Source organism: Emys orbicularis, chromosome 9 (genome assembly GCF_028017835.1).
Source record: "Emys orbicularis isolate rEmyOrb1 chromosome 9, rEmyOrb1.hap1, whole genome shotgun sequence".
Classification (NCBI taxonomy): Eukaryota; Metazoa; Chordata; order Testudines; family Emydidae; genus Emys; species Emys orbicularis.
Genome location: NC_088691.1, coordinates 100,571,746 through 100,594,400, shown reverse-complemented (window position 1 = coordinate 100,594,400; position 22,655 = coordinate 100,571,746). Strand labels below are relative to the sequence as shown.

At 43.5% G+C, this 22,655-nt stretch overlaps 1 protein-coding gene across 1 annotated transcript; it reads right to left on the bottom strand.

The window, feature by feature from the left end:
* Positions 1-440: 440 nt before the first annotated feature.
* On the bottom strand, positions 441-21,509 carry LOC135883269 (cytochrome P450 2J6-like). Its single transcript, XM_065410290.1, has 9 exons — positions 21,339-21,509; positions 18,628-18,790; positions 15,767-15,916; positions 13,600-13,760; positions 11,360-11,536; positions 7,200-7,341; positions 3,323-3,510; positions 1,746-1,887; positions 441-619 (listed from the first exon to the last, which is right to left on the bottom strand). The coding sequence occupies exons 1-9, from the start codon at positions 21,507-21,509 to the stop codon at positions 441-443; spliced, it is 1,473 nt and encodes a 490-aa protein (XP_065266362.1).
* Positions 21,510-22,655: the final 1,146 nt, after the last annotated feature.

The following is a 22,655-nucleotide window of genomic DNA, read 5'->3' as shown; positions in this document are numbered from 1 at the left end:
ACAGATTTACAGTAGTAGTACATAGATCTTTACAGACTCAACACCTCAATTCACAGTTCACATACAAGAATTACAGGATTTATTATATTAAAACCCTGTCACCTTAATATTATAATAAATGACAGCATCTACCTTTTTAAATTCTTCCTCCCACTAGTCAGTTTTCAGGTCAGTGAGAAGTAAAGTCAAACGCTACATTTCTTTGCTGTAATTTTTTAATGTGTAGCACATCTGGAAGAAATTTACAAAGACTTTCTGAGCACACAACAATGATGAAACAGTTGCACTGTTCAGTTGCATCGCCCAGGGTCTAGCAGCTTGCGATAATGTGTGATGCTGACACCAGAAAAAGAATAAGAATAAGAGCTGCAAGGAGGAAAGTTATGGGGTCAAGCAATCTTGATGAATGATTCTTCTCCTGATGTGTGATGCACTGCAGCCTAACGAGGAACAACACAGAGCTTATATGGCTGGGGTTGCATTGTGCTCCCCAAAACAAGCTTTGTGCTGATTTCCTTCACTCCCTGTGGGAGGGTGAACTTGAACGCCCTCAGCAGGTTGGTGAAGAAGATGAAGAGCTCACTCCTTGCCAGCTGCTCCCCCAAACACACACGGGACCCTGAAGAAGAGAAGGGGAAGGACAGTAAGTACCCAAGGATTTCTGTCTCCACAGGCCGCCTTCCAACTTGCAGGTACTTTTCAGAAGCAAGATTGTTCATTCTCGTCAGAAAGCAACCTGACTCCCGGATATCACTGCACCTGCCCCCACTCATCAGCAAGAACTTGGCACCTATCATGGGTGTTTATGTGGCTATAATCACAAGCAAAGACACTGTGAAAAGGTGGCTGTCTACTGATCTCGACAGATTTATCTGTACAATGCTGATCATTATGGGGAATGGGCGGGGGGGCTCTGCTGCTTGAGTTGGGAGAGATTACCATAATCAAGGGGATGTTGATGTCCAGTATGAAGCTGGAAAGGTCAACAGCAACAGGCTACTGTTATATATATATACACACCCACACACACACAAAGGGTGCTGCCCTTCAATTATGAAGATTAGCAGCTCGTCTTATTCTGCTATATATTTCCAGGCACTTTCAGAACTGTTTGATTTTAACCCAAACCTTCTGTTACACAAAGGCATATTCACCATGTGAAGCTCTTCCAGTGGAAGAAATACTCCCTCTGTACACATCGGCATGATTTATATCGCCACAGGCTACCTTCTAACTTACATGCACTTTTCAGATGCAACATTGTTCATTCTCACCGGAAAGCAAAGGTATTTTTGCTGAACTTGTCATTTTCTCTTGGGACTAATTGACTGAACAATACAAAATGGGGTGTGTGTGTGTCTGTGGGTGGGTGGGTGGGTGTGGGTGTGTAAAGTTTTTTTAAACTACTACTACTTACTAACTACTAAGTACTACTAATAAACACTATAATAAACTAACTACTAAAAGAGCTGAGAGGACAAACTTGAGGTAAAACTCAACATAGACAATTGCAAAGGCTCCATCTCCGGCCAAGGTTTTTGAGCAGGAATGGAGGGCGGTTCGCCCGTGCAATTCTGCATAACAATGGCATGGAGCACAAGACTGAGTAACACCCATGCATGCACCAAACGGACACTGCTATGAAATATCTCCAATCAATGGCGCACGGGGCGCAGCGCACCTAGAGGGGAGCACCCATAGGGATATTACTCAAAGAAGAAGTGTTTATCCGTCAGTGCATTTACCTGTTGAGAATGGTAAAAAAGCTTCTCTGCTCACAAAATTTCCTTCCTTATCCAAGAAACGACTTGGGCTGAACTGTCGAGGAGACTCCCATTTCTCAGGATCAAAGAGGACAGAGTCTAAATTTGGCAGAATGAGGGTGCCCTGCAAGGAAGAAGCAGTTGGTCCAGTTCTCTGAGGGCTGGTCTACGCGGTGAGTTTGTGGGGTGTCATTTCTTGGCTGCACCAACCTGTCATGTGCAAACTGGCCTGTGTAGACTCGCTGGCACACACTAAAAGTTCCCTCATTTACATGAACGTAGTACGGTTTGAAACTGGAAGACATTAATGTGGATGAGGGAACTTCTAGTGCATGCCAGCAGGGTCCGCATGAGCCACTTACTGCACGACACACTCACGTGGAGTAGAATTTATTCTCCACTGGTGTAGACAAGCCCTGAGTCTCTCTCCATCAGATAAGTCAATAAGGAGAGGGACCTGGACAAATTTCAGTTCAAATTTATTGCAATGTGCAGAAGGTCACATGTAGAATTTGTCTGTCACATGATTTGGATTTAAATGGCCTTTTTTCAAAACCAAAAACTTTCATGTGGTTTTTCAAAATGTTTCAGTTATTCATCAAAACCAAAAATTTTGAAATTTCAGGTGTTTGTTTTCTTATCCTGTCTCTCTCTTCCCCCCTCCCCTTTTCTCCTTTCTGCCACTGAATGCAATAGAAGGGATAATGTCTAGTTTTCTTCAATTTTTCCCTTTGCCACCCTGTAACTTTTCAAAGCTTCTCCACATTTTAAAAAGTTATACGGGACCAGAATTGTAGCGTTTCATTTTTCCTTTTGACAGTCTAAAACTTTTGCAAAGTAGAAAATTCAAAATTGTTAGAAAAATATTTTGAATTTTTTTTCAAAACAAACAAACAAAAACAGTGGTTCCATTTGGAACCCTGCAAAATGGGAACAAAGTTGAAATTTCAAATATTGTAGTAAAATGGTTTTTCCATGTTTTGACCAGCTCTAGTCACACAGTGACAAGCCTGTCTACACAGGAGTAATTCAGAAGATACTGGACATTACACTGTTTATTTCAGACTGTCATTTTCAAGCTTGCTACCGGCAGCGGCCACGTTGCAGAAAAGCAATAATATTTATGTCACCAGTGACATGGAGCCCACTTTTACTTCTAATATTCAAGCTTTAAAGACACTGACAACAGTTGGGCTGTTTCAGCATTTGCTGGAGAAGCAAATTTGCTAGAGGGCCAATTCAGAAAAGCACTTAAGTCCATCCTTCTTCTGGAGATCATTTAACTATGTGCTTCACTAAAAGAGAGTCTTTGACTTAAACAGAGCTTAAGCATGTGTCCTTCATATGGATGCTTACCTGAATCAGGCCTCAGTAAGAAACTTTTAAAAAAGAACATGAGAGACACAGTGATATATTTGGAATCATGAGTTGACATGGCTTCCTAATGCACTACACCCCGTCAGTGGGAGAAGGGGGTTATAAACGTGCAGAGAGACGGCACCTCTTTCATAGATATTACACAGAAGACAAGCGTATCGAAGTGAACAATGTCTCTGTACCTTTGGAATGGGAAAGCCCTGCAGCGTTGTATCCTTCCCACTTTCTCTGGGGATCGCAATTAAAACAATGCTACAGTAACGCTGGATCTCATGAATCACGGCATTGGCGTAGGGCAGTTTCTTTCGATCCTCATAGCAGATTAACTGGGAGGGACCCAACACAGTGTCCAGCTCCTTCTGGACTTTCTCTGAGGAAAAGCATTCAGCTTTAGAGATGGAAGAAGAGCATATATTCTGCACACTGTGTATTTATTATGGGCACTTTCATTTCCCTTTTGGCTGTTATAATGATAAGAATACAATAAAGTAAATAATTAAAAGAATTTTAATTATTTGAAAACATAAAAGTAAATAAAGAATAAGAATATTTTCAAATTCCAGGACAAATGACTAAATTATCATTTGACTTTTCACATACTTCTGGGTTGCGTCTTCAGATAATTCGTTTAAACAAACACTAGGAGGCAGTAAAGTCTTACCATCTGCCCATTCCCCAGGAGATAGCTGATTTGGGGATCTTTTATAAAATTAGTCTTGCAAGTTGTTGTATTTATAGTTAGGCTCTGAGAGTGAACCATAAATAAAACATTAACTGTTTATTAAGAAATTAATTCAGTGACACCATCAAGGAATCTATTTTGCCCTCATAGGAGACAGAATGACAACACATTTAGACCACAAGAAAAACACTGCATCATCACAAAACTCGGAGGGCAGGAATATACTCCGAGAGCAAGATAACATTACCTAGCAACTACTGAGCGCTAATTAACCCTTCGCTGGTTGTCACATACCCCACAAGATTTTATTCAGCTTACAAATGTTAAAGGTTTAGAAAAGCAGTTAAGTAATAATTGATCTAAGATTAATTTCTGAAGTTCAATTAAAACTGGAAGTGCGTGCATACCCCTCCACTCCAGCATTCCAGAACCAAGGATACAAAAACCTTCCCCTCACTCAACTCAATTCCTCTCTGAATCCTGGCACACACTTTAGATCTCCAATGCTGAGGGGAAGAGGGAAGGGTCAATGTGAATCTGGGGAGGCATTGCATTCAGAAAGCAAAAGTTACTCCAGTGTATAGCCTCTTTTGCAACCTTAACTGTAACAGGTACCACTAATGCCAACACGTGGCCTGTTAACCCCATATCTAACCAATCACAATTCTGTACTATGCAACTATACCCCACCTCCTTGGTCTTCCAGTCTTCCTTTTACCTTCTCTTTGTTCAGTGGAGGGCAATGAAAATGATCAGGGGGCTGGGGCACATGACTTATGAGGAGACGCTGAGGGAACTGGGCTTATTTAGCCTGCAGAAAAGAAGAGTGAGGGGGGATTTGATAGCAGCCTTCAACTACCTGAAGGGGGGTTCCAAAGAGGATGGAGCTTGGCTGTTCTCAGTGGTGGCAGATGACAGAACAAGGAGCAATGGTCTCAAGTTGCAGTGGGGGAGGTCTAGGTTGGATATCAGGAAACTCTATTTCACTAGGAGGGTGGTGAAGCACTAGAATGGGTTACCTAGGGAGGTGGTGGAATCTCCATCCTTAGAGGTTTTTAAGGCCTGGATTGACAAAGCCCTGGCTGGGATGCTTTACTTGGGGTTGTTCCTGCATTGAGCAGGGGGTTGGACTAGATGACCTGCTGAGGTCTCTTCAAACCCTAATCTTCTATGATTCCTACTTCTCTTGTATAATCATCTCACATGTTGCCATTAATATTATTATGAAAGAGAATACTGCTATGGGTACCCGCATGGCCCCACAGTATGCCAACATTTTTACGGCTGACTTAGAACAACGCTTCCTCAGCTCTCGTCCTCTAGCCCCCCTCCTCTACTTGCGCTACATTGATGACATCTTCATCATATGGACCCATGGGAAGGAGGCCCTTGAAGAATTCCACATGGATTTCAACAATTTCCACCCCACCATCAACCTCAGTCTGGACCAGTTCACACAAGAGATCCACTTCCTAGATACTACAGTACAAATAAGTGATGGTCACATAACCACCACCCTATACCAGAAACCTACTGACCGCTATACTTACCTACATGCCTCCAGCTTCCATCCAGGACACATCACACGATCCATTGTCTACAGCCAAGTCCTAAGATACAACCGAATTTGCTCCAATCCCTCAGACAGAGACAAACATCTACAAGATCTTTATCAAGCATTCTTAAAACTACAATACCTACCTGGGGAAGTGAGCAAACAGATTGACAGAGCGAGACGGGTACCCAGAAGTCACCTACTACAGGACAGGCCCAACAAGGAAAATAACAGAACACCACTGGCCATCACATACAGCCCCCCAGGGCCGGCTCCAGGCACCAGCTTGGCAAGCAGGTGCTTGGGGCGGCCACTCCGGAGAGGGGCGGCAGGTCCAGCTATTCGGCGGCAATTTGGCGGACAGTCCCTCACTCCCGCTCGGAGCGAAGGACCTTCCGCTGAATTGCCGCCGCAGATCGCGATCGCGGCTTTTTTTTTTTTTTTTTTTGGCTGCTTGGGGTGGCCAAAACCCTGGAGCCGGCCCTGCAGCCCCCAGCTAAAACCTCACCAGCACATCGTCAGCGATCTACAACCTATCCTGGAAAATGATCTCTCACTCTCACAGACCTTGGGAGGCAGGCCAGTCCTCACTTACAGACAGCCCCCAAACCTGAAGCAAATACTCACTACCAACTACACAACACAGAAACATTAACCCGGAAACCAATCCCTGTAACAAACCTCGTTGCCTACTCTGGCCCCATATCTACTCTAGCAACACCATCAGAGGACCTAACCACATCAGCCACACCATCAGGGACTCATTCACCTGCACATCTACTAATGTTATATATGCCATCATGTGCCAGCAATGCCCCTCTGCCATGTACATTGGCCAAACCGGACAGTCTCTACGTAAAAGAACAAATGGACACAAATCACACCTCAGGAATGGTAACATACAAAAGCCAGTGGAAGAACACTTCAATCTTCCTGGACATTCTATAACAGATTTAAAAGTAGCAATACTTGAACAAAAAAACTTCAGAAACAGACTTCAAAGAGAAACTGCAGAACTGAAATTCATTTGCAAATTTAACACCATTAATTTGGGCTTGAATAGGGACTGGGAGTGGCTGGCTCACTACAAAAGCAACTTTACCTCTCCTGGAATTGATACCTCCTCATCAATTATTGGGAGTGGACTACATCCACCCTGATCGAATTGGCCCTGTCAACACTGGTTCTCCACTTGTGAGGTAACTCCCTTCTCTTCATGTGCCAGTATATAATGCCTGCATCTGTAATTTTCACTCCATGCATCTGAAGAAGTGGGTTTTTTACCCACGAAAGCTTATGGTCAAATAAATCTGTTAGTCTTTAAGGTGCCACCGGACTCCTTGTTGTTTTTGTGGATACAGACTAACACGGCTACCCCCTGATACTTAATACTATTTCTGCCACCCAGCAAAGGAGAACACTGTCATTCTAGTTATACTTTTCTGAGAGACCACTGCACAGGACAGTTTACTCTAACTTCATTGCAGAGGCCAAACTCCCATTTTATTTGGAGCACCTTCAGCTACTGTCTCACAATGTTAGGTCTGTATTGGAGTTAGACTGAGAGAACACTGAAGCAAAGACTGTGTCTTCCTCAGTGTCTGTACAGGACTGAACACTCAGACAACAATCAATAAAAAATGAAATACGTTCCCAAAGCATGACTATCCCGAAATCATATTTGCATTTCTGGTTGCAACTTATCTAAGTCGGCAGCTACTAAGAAGGAGCTTTAGCGTTTGCACTATTTCTTTTAAATATGCAGAAATGCCTATTTTTCTACATCAATCTTATGCATGGTTTGTGTGTGTCCTTGACTCACCTTGGATGTTGGGATAAACCATCATATAGAGCAGTGCCCAGCGCAGAGTGGTGGTTGTGGTCTCTGTACCTGCCAGAAAGAGGTCAAAAATAGACTGATTCATGTTGTCTTCATCATATGTAGAGGTGGGGTCATCTTTAGCCTGCAGATGTCAATCAGAAAGATGACGTTAGAGCACATAAGGTAGGACTATGTAACAATTAACCTGACTACATCACTGAAATGTGCACTGTATAATATTACATAACAAAAACATTTCTAAACGAATTAGACAATCAAGCTGATAGAATAATACAAAGAGATTTGCAAATACTTTATTGAGTAAATATGGAGAATTTGTTCCAGTATTATTCACATTGTCATGTTACTTGTTCTTCCAAAACCGTCAAATTTGTAAATCCACTTACTATTCTGTCTGTTAAACTCACCACCTATTGTAGCTCACCACACGCCTCACCTTTAACATTATGCACAGAGCTAGTCCAGCCAAAACATACCCCTCGTGTTTTTATCTCACCTTCCTTCTGTTGAACCCCTGCCCACTTGTTTGTTTCATCTATATGTTGCATATTGTCATTAACCAAGATTGTAAGATCTTTAAGGCAGGGACTGTCTTTATTGTTCTTAATCACACACACACACACACACACACACACACACACACACACACACAATTATAGCATATATATATTACACACACTCACAGTTACATTACAAGAACATTTTTAAGGTTGCAAAATCAAATTGCAAAGTTCTAACCGAAAAGTTGGAAAATGCCAGAATTAAGATTGTCTATGCAATCTGAATTCAGCCCCTTTGTGCATATGCATTATGATACATTATTGATTACATGATCACATACAATTTTTTCTATACCACCATTGCCTCATTCAGTGCACATGATAGATGGTGCTTTGAGGATGAATCGGGGCTGTGTAATGAGCAGGCTGTTGTCTGTGTGGATCTGTACCAATAATCTACTTGAAAATTACAGGTAAGTAACTCCTCTTTCTCCTTTGAGTATTGTCAGTTCAAATCCCCACTCTCTGGAGGCTCATAAACTATATTAACCTGACAGGGGTCTCTCATCTCTCTATTTATTACCTACACAAACAGCAACACTCCTAAAGATGCTGCTGCTAACAGCGCCCAGGACTAAGTTTATGACGGAAAGAGATAAAATAAGTTCACTCAAGGACTCTTACTAATAAGGAGGAAATAAGACTGAACCCAAACCCAAGTACCTTCATAACATGATGCCAAAAAACACCTGTTTTACATTAAAATCATTTAAAAAATCTTCTCACAATAAACAAAGACAAGGAGTTTCTAATGCTCACATGCAGTAAACAGCAAGGAAAGCTGATGGAGGAGAGGAACAGTAGAATCATTTGGGAACTCTGTTGAGCACAATGCTATGTGACTCATAATTAATGCATTTCATTCTTAGATGCTACAGTGATCAGTGCTCCAGAAGCACCGAAGATTAAACAAGCTGACTGACCAACCCTGATCAATTCAGTTTAGCTCCCAGCCTCGGTTTCCCTGTCTATAAAATAAAAAAGCTAGTATTTAGCTGACTCGCAGGAATGCTTGGAGCTATATTAGCGAATCTTTGTAGGCTGCTTTGAAGATATACCTCAGGATGTAAGTGCTAAGTGTTGTTATTTTTAAGCTGCCTGTTTGTCATGGAAGAAAACATGAGTCATAAATGTAGTTAAATAAGAAAGAGTCACGGGGCATGAGCTTTTAATATTAAAATGTTTTTCATGTGGACTCATGTTGTTAGATGTTAATTTTACATTCAATATAATTTTATACAATCTGAAAATATTTTTTAGATTTAAATACATATTAAAATGCACTTATTTAACCCCCTAAGGACTTTTCCTTATGACTAATGTAAAATATTTGTCTTTGTAATAAATCAAAAATACATTTCTTTAGACAATAGGTATAACAAATCAGCAGTCTCACCTCACCCCTTGAAGCTTATATCAACTATAATTTATGCAAACAAAATATGTAAACTCATTAAAAACTCATGCAGCACTGTAGTGAACTAGAGAGAGTTAAATTTGTAAAGCTGCCTAGGGGAGCCCTACTGAGCTGGAGTTTGTAAATATGACATAGACTGTGACTGTTTATAAAAGAAAACAAATCAATAAAGGAGCAGTTTTACTCTTGAGAGTCATGACCAGAGAACACAGGAATTACTTACTGGCTTAGACCCAAATCCAACATCCTGTCTCCCAAAGTGGCCACCACCAGATTTGTCAAGGGGCAGTCCAAGAAACTCCAGTGGAAAAGCATGGAACAAATGGCCTATAGCAGAAGTGTCTACCTAACCCCCATCACTCACTGCTTGTCTTATGCCCTGAAGAATGAGGTTTTATAGTCCTTAAAAACACCATTTATTTTATCTAGTCTAATGTAACTGTGGATGTTCTCTTCTAAGCCCTTTGTGAATCCTGCTTAACTTTTGACCTCAGTGATTTCTCATGTAAGAGACGGGAGAGATTCCAGAAGACTGGAAAAGGGCAAATATAGTGCCCATCTATAAAAAGGGAAATAAAAACAATCCAGGAAACTACAGACCAGTTAGTTTAACTTCTGTGCCAGGGAAGATAATGGAGCAAGTAATTAAGGAAATCATCTGCAAACACTTGGAAGGTGGTAAGGTGATAGGGAATAGCCAGCATGAATTTGTAAAGAACAAATCCTGTCAAACCAACCTGATAGCTTTCTTTGATAGAATAACAAGTCTTGTGGATAAGGGAGAAGCTGTGGATGTGGTATACCTAGACTTTAGTAAGGCATTTGATACGGTCTCGCATGATATTCTTATCGATAAACTAGGCAAATACAATTTAGACAGGGCTACTACAAGGTGGGTGCATAACTGGCTGGATAACCGTACTCAGAGAGTTGTTATTAATGGTTCCCAATCCTGCTGGAAAGGCATAACGAGTGGGGTTCCGCAGGGGTCTGTTCTGGGACCGGCTCTGTTCAATATCTTCATTAACGACTTAGATATTGGCATAGAAAGTACGCTTATTAAGTTTGCGAATGATACCAAACTGGGAGGGATTGCAACTGCTTTGGAGGACAGGGTCATAATTCAAAATGATCTGGACAAATTGGAGAAATGGTCTGAGGTAAACAGGATGAAGTTTAACAAAGACAAATGCAAAGTGCTCCACTTAGGAAGGAAAAATCAGTTTCACACATACAGAATGGGAAGAGACTGTCTAGGAAGGAGTACGGCAGAAAGGGATCTAGGGGTTATAGTGGACCAAAAGCTAAATATGAGTCAACAGTGTGATGCTGTTGCAAAAAAAGCAAACATGATTCTGGGATGTATTAACAGGTGTGTTGTGAGCAAGACACGAGAAGTCATTCTTCTGCTCTACTCTGCTCTGGTTAGGCCTCAGCTGGAGTATTGTGTCCAGTTCTGGGCACCGCATTTCAAGAAAGATGTGGAGAAATTGGAAAGGGTCCAGAGAAGAGCAACAAGAATGATTAAAGGTCTTGAGAACATGACCTATGAAGGAAGGCTGAAAGAATTGGGTTTGTTTAGTTTGGAAAAGAGAAGACTGAGAGGGGACATGATAGCAGTTTTCAGGAATCTAAAAAGGTGTCGTAAGGAGGAAGGAGAAAACTTGTTCACCTTAGCCTCTAAGGATAGAACAAGAAGCAATGGGCTTAAACTGCAGCAAGGGAGGTTTAGGTTGGACATTAGGAAAAAGTTCCTAACTGTCAGGGTGGTTAAACACTGGAATAAATTGCCTAGGGAGGTTGTGGAATCTCCATCTCTGGAGATATTTAAGAGTAGGTTAGATAAATGTCTATCAGGGATGGTCTAGACAGTATTTGGTCCTGCCATGAGGGCAGGGGACTGGACTCGATGACCTCTCGAGGTCCCTTCCAGTCCTAGAATCTATGAATCTATAAGAGTTCCAGCCTGTAGCACTGTACAGCTTTAGTTAGCTTGATTAGCAGTTTTTCAAATAATCCTTAAAGTTCACCTTTAAATCCAAAAAACCCCCAAGGAATATTTTCCGTTTAAAGCCGCAGCATCTCTTTACAGAATTCTGTTCGCACCAGGTGGCTGTAGGAGGTTTAATGGTGCTTCAGGGGAGCTGTAGTAACATACTTACTTTGGCTATCTGAGCCAGATAGAAGTCAATGAAATCCTGTGGTTTGTCTGGTATGCCTCTCTCCTTGTGGCTTCTGATCTCCTTCCTTATGAAAGAACGCACAAACTCACAGCAAGAGTTTGCCTTCTGTTGAGGCCCTGGGAGATGATGCATGAGCCAGGGGAGAAGTTCAAACAGCTGAGGAAGAGAGAAATGGAAGGAGCTGAGAGTTACTTAACATTAGAAAGGTAACGGGAGATCTCAGAGTAGACATTTTGGTAGTGGAATCAGTGAATTTATTACTCCCATGAGTACATTTCAGCATCATATCGAAAAATAACATTGGGAACACGATGTTTATATTTTGGGACTGAGAGTGCACATGCTGCATGATTTCTATCCCTGTGTTTACAAAGTGATCCTCAGAATTATAGCCTAATTCCAGCTCAAACACTACCTAGATTATCATTGCCATGACAATGCTAAAACAATCACATTAAGACACTGGGAGAGCAAGACGCAGCCTTCTATAGCAGAATCATGGACTTTTTTTTAATCCGTCTCAGCGGCTTATTAAAAAAAGTGATATGTAGGGCCAAATTCTGCCCTGACTTCAATGGGGTTGCACAGGGTGAAAGGCACAGTAAAATCTGGCCAATAAGATTCAGAATACACTTGATATGTTTAAGGATCTTTTGTGTCCCTGCATATTTATACAAAACTTTCAGAACCAAATGTAAAATATTTATGTTATAGATACTTCAAACTTGAGGCACAGAGGATAGAATAGGAGGTGACAGCTCATGAAATGTACACAGGGTTCATCTGTTGCCCTGTTCCTTAGCAGCCTGAATTCAAGTCGCTCAAGATCCCAGGTACCAAACTTCCCTATTCTCAGGTTTTCAATCAATTCCTCCCTTATAAGTAAGTAGATCCAGGTTGGCATCTCCCTGGCACATCTGCTAGAGTGAAAATGAAAAATTCCTGAACCAATTTTAACGATACAGGTTGAACCTCTCTAGTTCAGCACTCTCTGGTCTGGCAACATCCATGGTCCGGCATGATTTTATTTTGTTTTTTATGCTTTATCTACTTATTTCCTTGTGCCAATACAGTAAAATTGTGTAACAACCCTAACACTTTATTATGAAGAGAGCCAGTAAACCTTGGCTAGGCAGTGTTGCAAGCGTTGTTCCGTTTATTTGCCTCGACGAGATAAAAATAAAAAGAGACCCGCTCGCTACAATATTGACCTCCCATGGTTCAGCAAATTCTCTGGCTCGGCACCGGTCAGGTCCCGAGGGTGCCGGACTAGAGAGGTTCAACCTGTACTTAAAACCACAGAATACTGTATTCGCACCGGACTTTACTTACACTCCTGTTGTGTAGCAAATATAGCCAAACATGTAATGTCTATTGTCTACACAAAGTACAGGGCCACTTTATCATCTAGAAATAGACAATACAACCACATAGATTCCTCATTGTCTGTCCATGCTTTGTAAGTTCGCCCAAACTATTTCACATTCTCCACTACCAAGGTATATCTCCCTGACTGATCAAACACTTTCGACACAGTGCCATCCATTACTTTTTATTCCCCTTCTCTCTCCCCCGCAGGGATTATATAGTATCCCTCTAGTTAAGTGAATCATCAGCTTCAGTTATGCCACTAAGTCAAAACTCATTGGCTTACTTTACAGTGTGGTTTCCACATAAGCAACATGCATCCTCCCACAAATATTTTCACAATCCTGACATGGATTGTCTTGTGGCATGGGAGTCCTGTTTCCATTGCATAACTCAATCCTAATACCATCCACCCATTCGCCAGGAGGAGAAACCAGCAGAGGGATCATTACAGGATCTGCCCACTCAAAACCATTATTTGTCGTGCTCTACATTCATACCACCATGCCATCACAAACCCATGCCTCTGACTTTACAGGATAAACATTATTAACACATAATATCTAAAGGCAGAATATCAAATCACATTATTGAACACAAACTTTACTGTGTTACATCTTAATAATAGCAATGTTCCCAGCACATGACAGTTCAGCATCGTAAGTATCTGACCGATACTGTGAAATTTTAACAAACAGCATCAGACTCCTGCTTGAGCCACCCAGGCTCAGGGTGCTCTGTTACAAACTCTAGTAGTTCCAGGCACTGCTGAGTTCTTTAAATGATCATGTTCACAGTCAAACCTTTCATCTGCATTTTTCATTTCAAAAGAAAAGAGATTATTTGCTCACCAAAAAATGGAAACTGTTCCCAAAAGCCAATATACAGTCGAAGGCTTCAATCAGTTGGTGGAAGGTTTCATCCTCTAAGGAGAAGCGATGTCCAAAAACCACAGCACAAATCACATTTGAGACAGCATGAACAATGGGGACAGAAGGATCCAGAGATTTCCCTGCAAACAGTGTGATAAGTATTATTAATACTTCCTGTTACTGCTTCTCTATCTAGTGGGGTAGGTAAAAATTGCACACAATCCCACAGACCACCTATGTCAATTACATTGTTGGAAGAGAGACCAAAATTCAACAAGAAAAGTAAATATAAAGAAATAAAACAGCCAGCCAGCCAGAAAGCAGCTTGCTCAGAAAAGGGAAAATTGTTAAACTGACTCTCCCCAGCCCTTGTGCTCACAGAAAGATTCCAATATACAGATTCTAAAGGAACTTATATTTTAAAAAAGGCATCACAATATGTCAAACAAAACACAAAGGTAGGGAAAAATAAACCCATGTAAGTGAACCATTCAAGCAGCCAGGAATAACCTATCTAAAGACCATCCCCCTTTTCCTTTGACCCCTCCCCCATCTTACTCCAGAACAATAGAATAACTATAAATAAGACTATTTACAAGTACAATCCATTAGCCAATGGCACGATCGGATCAACATTCCCCTCTCACTAAAATAGGTTCTAGCGTCCCATGTTGAGAGAGACCTTTTGCTGAGTGTGTAATTGCTGCTCCATTTGTTGTACAGTTCCTGCACACTCGGTATCTAACTCACTGTCTTGTAAGTATATAAAAAGAGTTATTGTAAATAAAACCTATATTGATTTTCTTCTCCTATTCTCCCACCTTGTAGTCAAGCTCTTCCCTCTGGTCAGTACAACCACTGGCATTTGTTTTACATTAGAACTGAGTTGCTCTGGGTTTAAGCTCTTTCCCAAGCTATGTGGTTGTGGGGCCTTGGACACGTCACTTAACTTCCCTGTATCGAAGTTTCCTTAGCTTTAGGGCATGGCTACACTTGCAGATGTAGAGCGCTGTGAGTTAAACCCACCTTCGGAGAGTGCAGTAGGGAAAGCGCTGCAGTCTGTCCACACTGACAGCTTCAAGCGCACTGGCGTGGCCACATTTGCGGCATTTTGCAGTGGCATTGGGAGTGGTGCATTATGGGCAGCTATCCCAGCATGCAAGTGACTGCAATGTGCTTTTTAAATGGGGGGGGTGGAGTGTGACAGGGAGTGTGTTGTGTGTATATGGGGGGAGAGAGAGTGGGTTTTTGGGGGGCTGAGAGCATGTCAGCATGCTGTCTTGTAAGTTCAGACAGCAGCAGACCCCTTCCACCCCCCCCCCCCACCTCTCTATCTTACACACAGCATTGCACAGTAATGGTTGCTTTGTCTCGGAGCAGATAAGCAGCCGGCTGTCAGAAATGGAGCTTTGAAAGGGCATATCTGCATGCCTGCAAATGGAGCTTTGAAAGGGCATATCTGCATGCCTGCAGTGATTCCAAAACAATGACAAGAGTGGCCACTTGACTTAAGGGAATTATGGGATGTTTCTGGAGACCAATCAGAGCGCAGTAATGCAACACCCCGTTCACACTGACGCCCGGGCGTTGTAGCCAAGGCGCATCAAACATTATTCCACTCGCCGAGGTGGAGTACCAGGAGCGCTCTAGCCCTGGAGTCAGAGCGCTCTACATGCCTTGCCAGTGTGGACGGGTAGTGAGCTAGGGCGCCCGGGGCTGCTTTAATGCGCTCTAACTCGCAAGTGTAGCCAAGCCCTTAGAGAGGTAAGGGATACTGTGAGACTTAATTCATTACTGTTATCTAGGTACTCTGATACGTTGGTGATGAGTGTCAGAGCTGCCGATAAATAATCAATTAACACGGATACAGAAGAACGCGGACCCTAAAGCCTCCGTCCTAGCTCCCAACCCTGGGCTTTTATATGTAGCTCTTTTGAGAATGAAATCTTCATGTTAGGAATAAAATACATGCTAGTGAGACTCAGCTCTGCCTGTAGACCCGTATTCCACTCCAGTGATTCAATGAAACGGCCCCAAGAACTACAGATACTCCATTCTGGAGCAGAGGGAGCCTGCTTGGTCTCACAGACTAGTTCACATGCTGGCAACACGACTGTAGTTAAAAACCACTTTAGCAGTGACGTACCTTTCACAGTCTCAAAGTACCCCACCAGGTGACGGGCCTCCTCTTGGATTTGGTGCTCCAGGCCTTTCTTGCCCAGCCCCAGGTTCCGCAGGGTCACCAGCCCAAAGCGTCTCTGCTGCTTCCAGGTGTGACCACTTGAGAACATAATACCTGAGGCCATTGAGAATCAGTTACCAGTCACACTAATATTTATGAAAAGCAAAACTATGTACACATCCCTACAATATACTTTCTAGCATTAGGACTAAATCCAGAACCATGGGGCTTAGTTCTTTTATCTGAGATCTTGCTGTGACATAGAAACAACATGGATTGGAACCATCCGAGAAAAGTCTCCTGTTAAAAAAGGGATTGTTTGTTTGTTTTTTATTGTAAACGTGAGATTAAAAAGCTGAGGATAAATGGATGTTATTCACCAACAGTAATTCTTGTTCTCTGACTGAGTTGCCTCCATAGAAACCCAATTTAGGAATGGTTACAAAAAGTCACTGACTCTTTTGGGGCAGTGGTTGGCAGTTAAAGGGTGCGTGCCATTCCCTTGAGCTCTACACTCTACATAGCGAGGGTATACAGAACCCACTCTCTTCCAGCCCCTCAGTTCTTCACTACCCCCAAATGCCCTATTTGCAGCTGGGCTCTGAAGCAGAGGGAAGGAGGGAGGGTCTGTGTGAAGGACACACATCCAGAGAATGTAAGTTACTGTAGGCAGGTAACCCCGTTTTCTCCTTCATGACACTGTCTTTGCAAAGCTTCCCAGGAGGCATTTATCCAGCAGTGACTTCCTTGGGAAGGAGGGTTGGGGAGCCCCGATAGTCGAATAGCTGCCCTCCCAACACCAGCCTCTGCTCTTGATGCAGTGTCAAGAGAATAGTGGTTAGTAAGAGTGTGAAGCAAACTCCATCCAGCAGCCCTGTAGAGTTCATATAAAGGCTCAGTGCAGCTACGTGCCGTTGTGGCTGTCCTCTCCTGAGTTGACTGGGCCCTGAGACATTCAGACATAGGCACATCCCCTAGTTCAGGGCATGAAGGGGTGTAAATCCTTATCCACATAGATAGCCTTTAAGCCAAGGTCACTTGACTTTGAGACTTTTCTCCAAAGGCCACAAATATTCTCTTGGACCTTCTCAACAGCTTAATTCTAGGACAGACAAGGTAGGTGAGGGAATATCTTTTACTGGACCGACTTCTGTTGGTGGACGGTACAAGCTCTTCCTCAGGTCTCATTCTAAGACAGGCTTTCCCACCATTTTCATAAGATGGACCACATCCTAGTAAAGAGATTGTAAATGTTGGGAGACACAATCACAAATCCACCCCTGTGGGAATTAGAGCAGCTGCTTACCTGGACAAACAGACTTAGCAGAGTGCTTTTAGCTTCTTATAATGCACTTTGGAAACAAGGAGGCGAACTGGCACCACGTGACCAGCCAGGTTTCTGCTGGCCACCAGAAAGTCCTCAGCAGTCCATCAGGGAGGTCTTGGGGTTGCAGATACTGTTAACCAGACTTATGGGAGGTCCTTTGAGCCCATTGAGTCTTGCACTCTATACAACCTTTTGCTGAAGTTTTTCTTCTTAATGACCAGAACCTCAGTGGAGAGAATTTTGGCATTGCAGTCCCTGATGGCCCACCCACCTGATAACATATTCCACAATGACCCGGGGGTTCCAAGGCCTCATCCCAAATTTCTGTTCAACATTGTATCTGAGTTTCATTTCAGACTATACCTCTGCCTGTACTTTCCACTAACCCCATTAGTTAATACTTCAACCCAAGGTTCCCTAACTGCAGCTTGTGTGTAAGGAAGTCTTGCTGAGTTTAAGGGGTGCAATTACATCCCAGCAGCTGGCAATTAGGGGTGGTGGGACTAAGTTCCACCTTTGATGTTCCAGTCGTTAGCCACAACGATCCCCATTCACTATTGCCCTGCACCTTGTGCTGTCACTTACACCAATGCAGAGTGGAAAACATCATCACTATGATTTGACAGCATTTTGCACCCATTTCGCACAGGTGTGAATGATGACACAAGATGCAACACAACGGTGAAACAGACTCTATGTTGTATTTACCGGATGACTTGTGAGTGCAGCGTGCAGCACCCCCTACTGTGGATATCACGTGGGGCTGGGACTTCTCCAGTGCACCCAAGGGACTCCTGGTGGGGCCCATGATCTACTTAATCCTCACCTGGAGTCTCTGTAGCACATGGGCTGGAGGCACCAGATAGAGCAAGGTCAGTGTGGTGACATCAGGCCTCTGAACGGCTATTTCTGATTAGCCCCTCAGAGAAAACGAATGGAGCCCCTTCTGTTTCTCAAGAACCAGTAACCAGCGAGGGGAAAGAGAGGGAGTTGGAATTAGCAGTTTACATTTTTATTTTTTTTTATTTTGGGGCAGTCTTGTGATCTTTGGTGATTTCAGAAAAGTTTCTCTGGATTTGAGGATTACTAGCATCCATCTTGTGAATTTTGCCCTTATTCACAACGGCGGCCTTTTCCCATTACTTCACAAAGGAATGAATTCCTGATGGCAACAATTTCCCTATAGCCTCTGCTTGCCCCTAGTAAAAATGATCGCTAACCCCCTTTGTTTCCAGTGCTGCCATAAGGGAAGACAACCATAAAGCAAAGGCAGGGCAGCTAAGGAACCAAACAGGAAACGGTGAGGAGCCGAGGGACTGTGTGAGGTAGGAATGGGACTTGGAAGAGACTGGAGGGAGTTCAGGGAAATGCATATGTGCTGGGAGGTGAATATGAAGGAGCCAGAGGGAGACTGAATGTATGCGGAGGAGTGGAAAGGCAAGAGGAAGAATGAGGAGGAGGAAGAGGAACACAGTGTAGGGTGCAGGGGAAGATTTACCCTTTCCATTTGCCAATCGTTTGAAGACAGGGGTCTCCAGCCGTCCAGAAAACTCTTCAAGGTGGGTGTTCAGCCCATCCTTCACTGCTTGGAACCCATGCAGCACGACCCCAGGGGTGTGTCCCAGCCACAAAGTGAAGATGTTGCCATGAACTTCTGCCATCTGTGGGTTGGACCAGTGCCAGAACAGCACAGGTGAAAAAACATCATGCCAAACAGTCAGGATTAGGCCCTACCAAATTCACGGCCATGAAAAACACGTCATGGACCATGAAATCTGGTCTTTTCTGTGCTTTTACCCTATACTATACAGATTTCAGGGGGTCGCAAGGTTATTGGAAGGGGGTAGCAGTATTGCCACCCTTACTTCTGCACGGCCTTCAGAGCTGGGCGGCCGGAGGGTGGCAGCCGCTGACTGAGGGCCCAGCTCTGCAGGCAGCAGCGCAGAAGTAAGGGTGGCAATACCAGACCAGGGCATCCTTACTTCTGCGCTGCTGCTGGCGGCGGCTCTGCCTTCTGAGCCGGGCTCCCAGCCAGCAGCTGCCCCTCTCTGGCCGCCCAGCTCTGAAGTCAGCACCGCCTCCAGCAGCAGCACAGAAGTAAGGCTAGCAGTACCGCTAACCCGCCCCCCTACAATAACTTTGCGACCCCCCTACAACTCCTTTTAGGGGCAGGACCCCGACTATCACAACACTATGAAATTTCAGATTTAAATATCTGAAATCATGAAATTTACGATTTTTAAAATCCTATGACCGTGAAATTGACCAAAATGGACTGTGAATTTGGTAGGGCCTTAGACATGACGAACCTGCTCTCTTCTTTGAGAAGGGTGATTCAGGGGTTCAGTACTGAGGCAGGGACCGTCTTTTTGTTCTGCTTGCACAGCACAGTTATATTCATTTAGATTATATAAATAGGCCTAAAGAGTCGAATGTGTGAACATGACCCTGTCACTGTCCAACATTAAAGAGTTTTAAACAAGGTTTGGGGTTAGGTATACAGAAACCTCAGCCTGCTTAGTACCATGGCAAACACCATTACCAATCCTATTAAAGATAGAGAAAAAGAAGGGAAAACAGTTAAAGCGTTTGAAAGGCAAAGCACTAAGTAAGGCTTTCATTTTAAGAGTGTCCCTTGTTCCCTACCCCTGTGGCTGGAGAACGTTTTTAGAAGGAGACCACCCCTCTATTTAACAGCCTCTTAGTCGGAATTAAAGATGGTGATCATTGTCTTTCTGGGGAAAAGAGAAGTTAGTTGAGATGAGCTGGAGCTCCTTGTTAAAGTCCAATCCCATTTCTTGGCAGACAAAACTAGACAAACGCACACACGAGGGGAGGGAAAAGAACAGCAAAGATCAAAAATGCCATTTCTGTCTCTGGTGTTGACTCTTCCTTGCAACCAGGGCCGGCTCCAGCTTTTTTGCCGCCCCAAGCGGCGAAGCGGGGAAAAAGAAAAAAAAAAAGGAAAGATAAAGCCGCAATCGGCGGCACTTCGGTGACAGCTCCACCGTGCCGCTTTCATTGTTCAGCGGCAATTTGGCGGCAGGTCCTTCCCTCCGAGAGGGACTGAGGGACGCGCCGCCGAATTGCTGCCGAAGACCCGGACGTGCCGCCCCTTTCCATTGGCCGCCCCAAGCACCTGCTTCCTTCGCTGGTGCCTGGAGCCGTCCCTGCTTGCAACTTCATTGCTGGGAAAACACAGGCATGGCACACAGAGTGATCGGCCACTCCGAGACCTGGCAAATCTGTACTAGCATCGGGCTGTTTAGGGCATTGCTTTTAACTGCTCCTTTGACCAGGCTTACATTTGTATTGCCAAATATACAGTCTTGGCCAGCTGGGCCAGACTCTTATTAGACAGGAGGCAAAAAGGGAGAGGGATAGGAAAGAGAAGAAGAAATAAGGTGAGGAAGGAAAAGGACACACAAAGGGGTTGGGGGGAGATGACAAAGTCTCACACCTACAATTGGAGCCAGATTTAGTGGCTGGATTTTCTAAAGAGCTCAGCACATTGGTTGCTCTCTTGAAAATCTGATCCCAGTTGTGGGTGTTGAACATTTTATAAAATCTTTCCCGGTGATATCATGAAAATCTGGCCCCACATGCTCAGTGTGGACAAAACCTTTCCCCTCCCAGCTCTATTCCCCTGCATCATCGGCCACCTAACGTGTATCTTCCTCCCTACAGACTTCCTGAAGTCTGCCAGACAGGTGCCACTTTGATGGGCTTCATAAAACCTGATGGGGCAGGACTCCCTCTTCTGCACAGTTTATACACCACCACACATTAAATTATGGAACAACAGGTGTGGCAGATGACTAGATTTGGTTTTTCAGTACATATCATACATCCTTCTAAACATTTATTTAATGGGAAGTCTAAAAAATAAGCCAGCGCTTTAAGGGTCAAATCCAATATATTTGAACATTTCTACAATATGAAAATGTATTCCTTCTTCTTCTTCATGAGGCAGAAATACTGTCCTCAGTGTTGTTTAATTCTTATGCACATCAAGGTTCCATATACATTTGACACAATCCCTATTTAAAAATGACAGAATGATCCAAGTTGACTTTCATATCTCCAGTTCTTAAGATAAAACTTTCTTTAGCATGAAGAAAAAAAAAACTACCTTATACTACCAATAAATGCAACTAATTTTCCCTGTCAGCTTATTAGTCCATTAGTTAGTTATCTGGAAATACATACCTTATTGAGGCTGTCATGATCAACTTTAAAGTTCAGCTGCCACAAGCTTCCAAGAATGGGGAATGGGGTTGGTCCCGGAGGAAGGCGTCTATGTGCCCATTGCAACTTCAGAAACTGCACTATCAGGAGAAACACAACCAGCCCTATGAGAGTCTCGCATATTGTCAGCATTTTACTGCCGCTTTATAGGGCTACTCTCTGAAAAGTCTGTTGCAGATATACAGGCTGAACCCTCTTTATCTTGCTTTAATAAGCTCTGCGTATCTCTCCAATCTCCCACCCGCCCTGTTCTTAGAGTCCTAGGATGTTCACCTTCTAGAGTGTGTTTAATATATTGTTATGATGTTGTGTTAGGTTAAACCTCATGGAAACTGGTGGGCATAACAGCTATCCTTCATTGGGATAAAAGTATGAAACAGCTAATCTCCTTTATAGCTGAAGTAATAGGAGCCTCCACCCAAAACACAGGCGCATATGAGACACTTTTACAGAACTTTTAGTGCTCAGTAGCAGGGTCCGCATGGCCAGTCAGTGTGTGGCGTGGCAGGCTAGGCCACTGTAGACTTACACCCCAGCTTGCCACATGTTAACGGGCCCTATAGACATGCCTTTGAGGGCCTGTGGCATTTGCCACGGAACCTGAGTCTTTCCTGGCACCAGCCCACCAGAAGAGGAAGAAACACTAGTGAGGAAGATGGACACTGATCATCATGATCGCTGTCAGTACAGCTCTGTGTCGAATACATATAGTGGGAAAGGGGATTATAATCTGGTTCATGACAGAATTGTACTGAAAGGGGTTAGTGGCTGCCATCAACCACAGACCTGATTGAAATTGATTCATAGATTCATAGATTCTAGGACTGGAAGGGACCTCGAGAGGTCATCGAGTCCAGTCCCCTGCCCTCATGGCAGGACCAAATACTGTCTAGACCATCCCTGATAGACATTTATCTAACCTACTCTTAAATATCTCCGGAGATGGAGATTCCACAACCTCCCTAGGCAATTTATTCCAGTGTTTAACCACCCTGACAGTTAGGAACTTTTTCCTAATGTCCAACCTAAACCTCCCTTGCTGCAGTTTAAGCCCATTGCTTCTTGTTCTATCCTTAGAGGCTAAGGTGAACAAGTTTTCTCCCTCCTCCTTATGACACCCTTTTAGATACCTGAAAACTGCTATCATGTCCCCTCTCAGTCTTCTCTTTTCCAAACTAAACAAACCCAATTCTTTCAGCCTTCCTTCATAGGTCATGTTCTCAAGACCTTTAATCATTCTTGTTGCTCTTCTCTGGACCCTTTCCAATTTCTCCACAT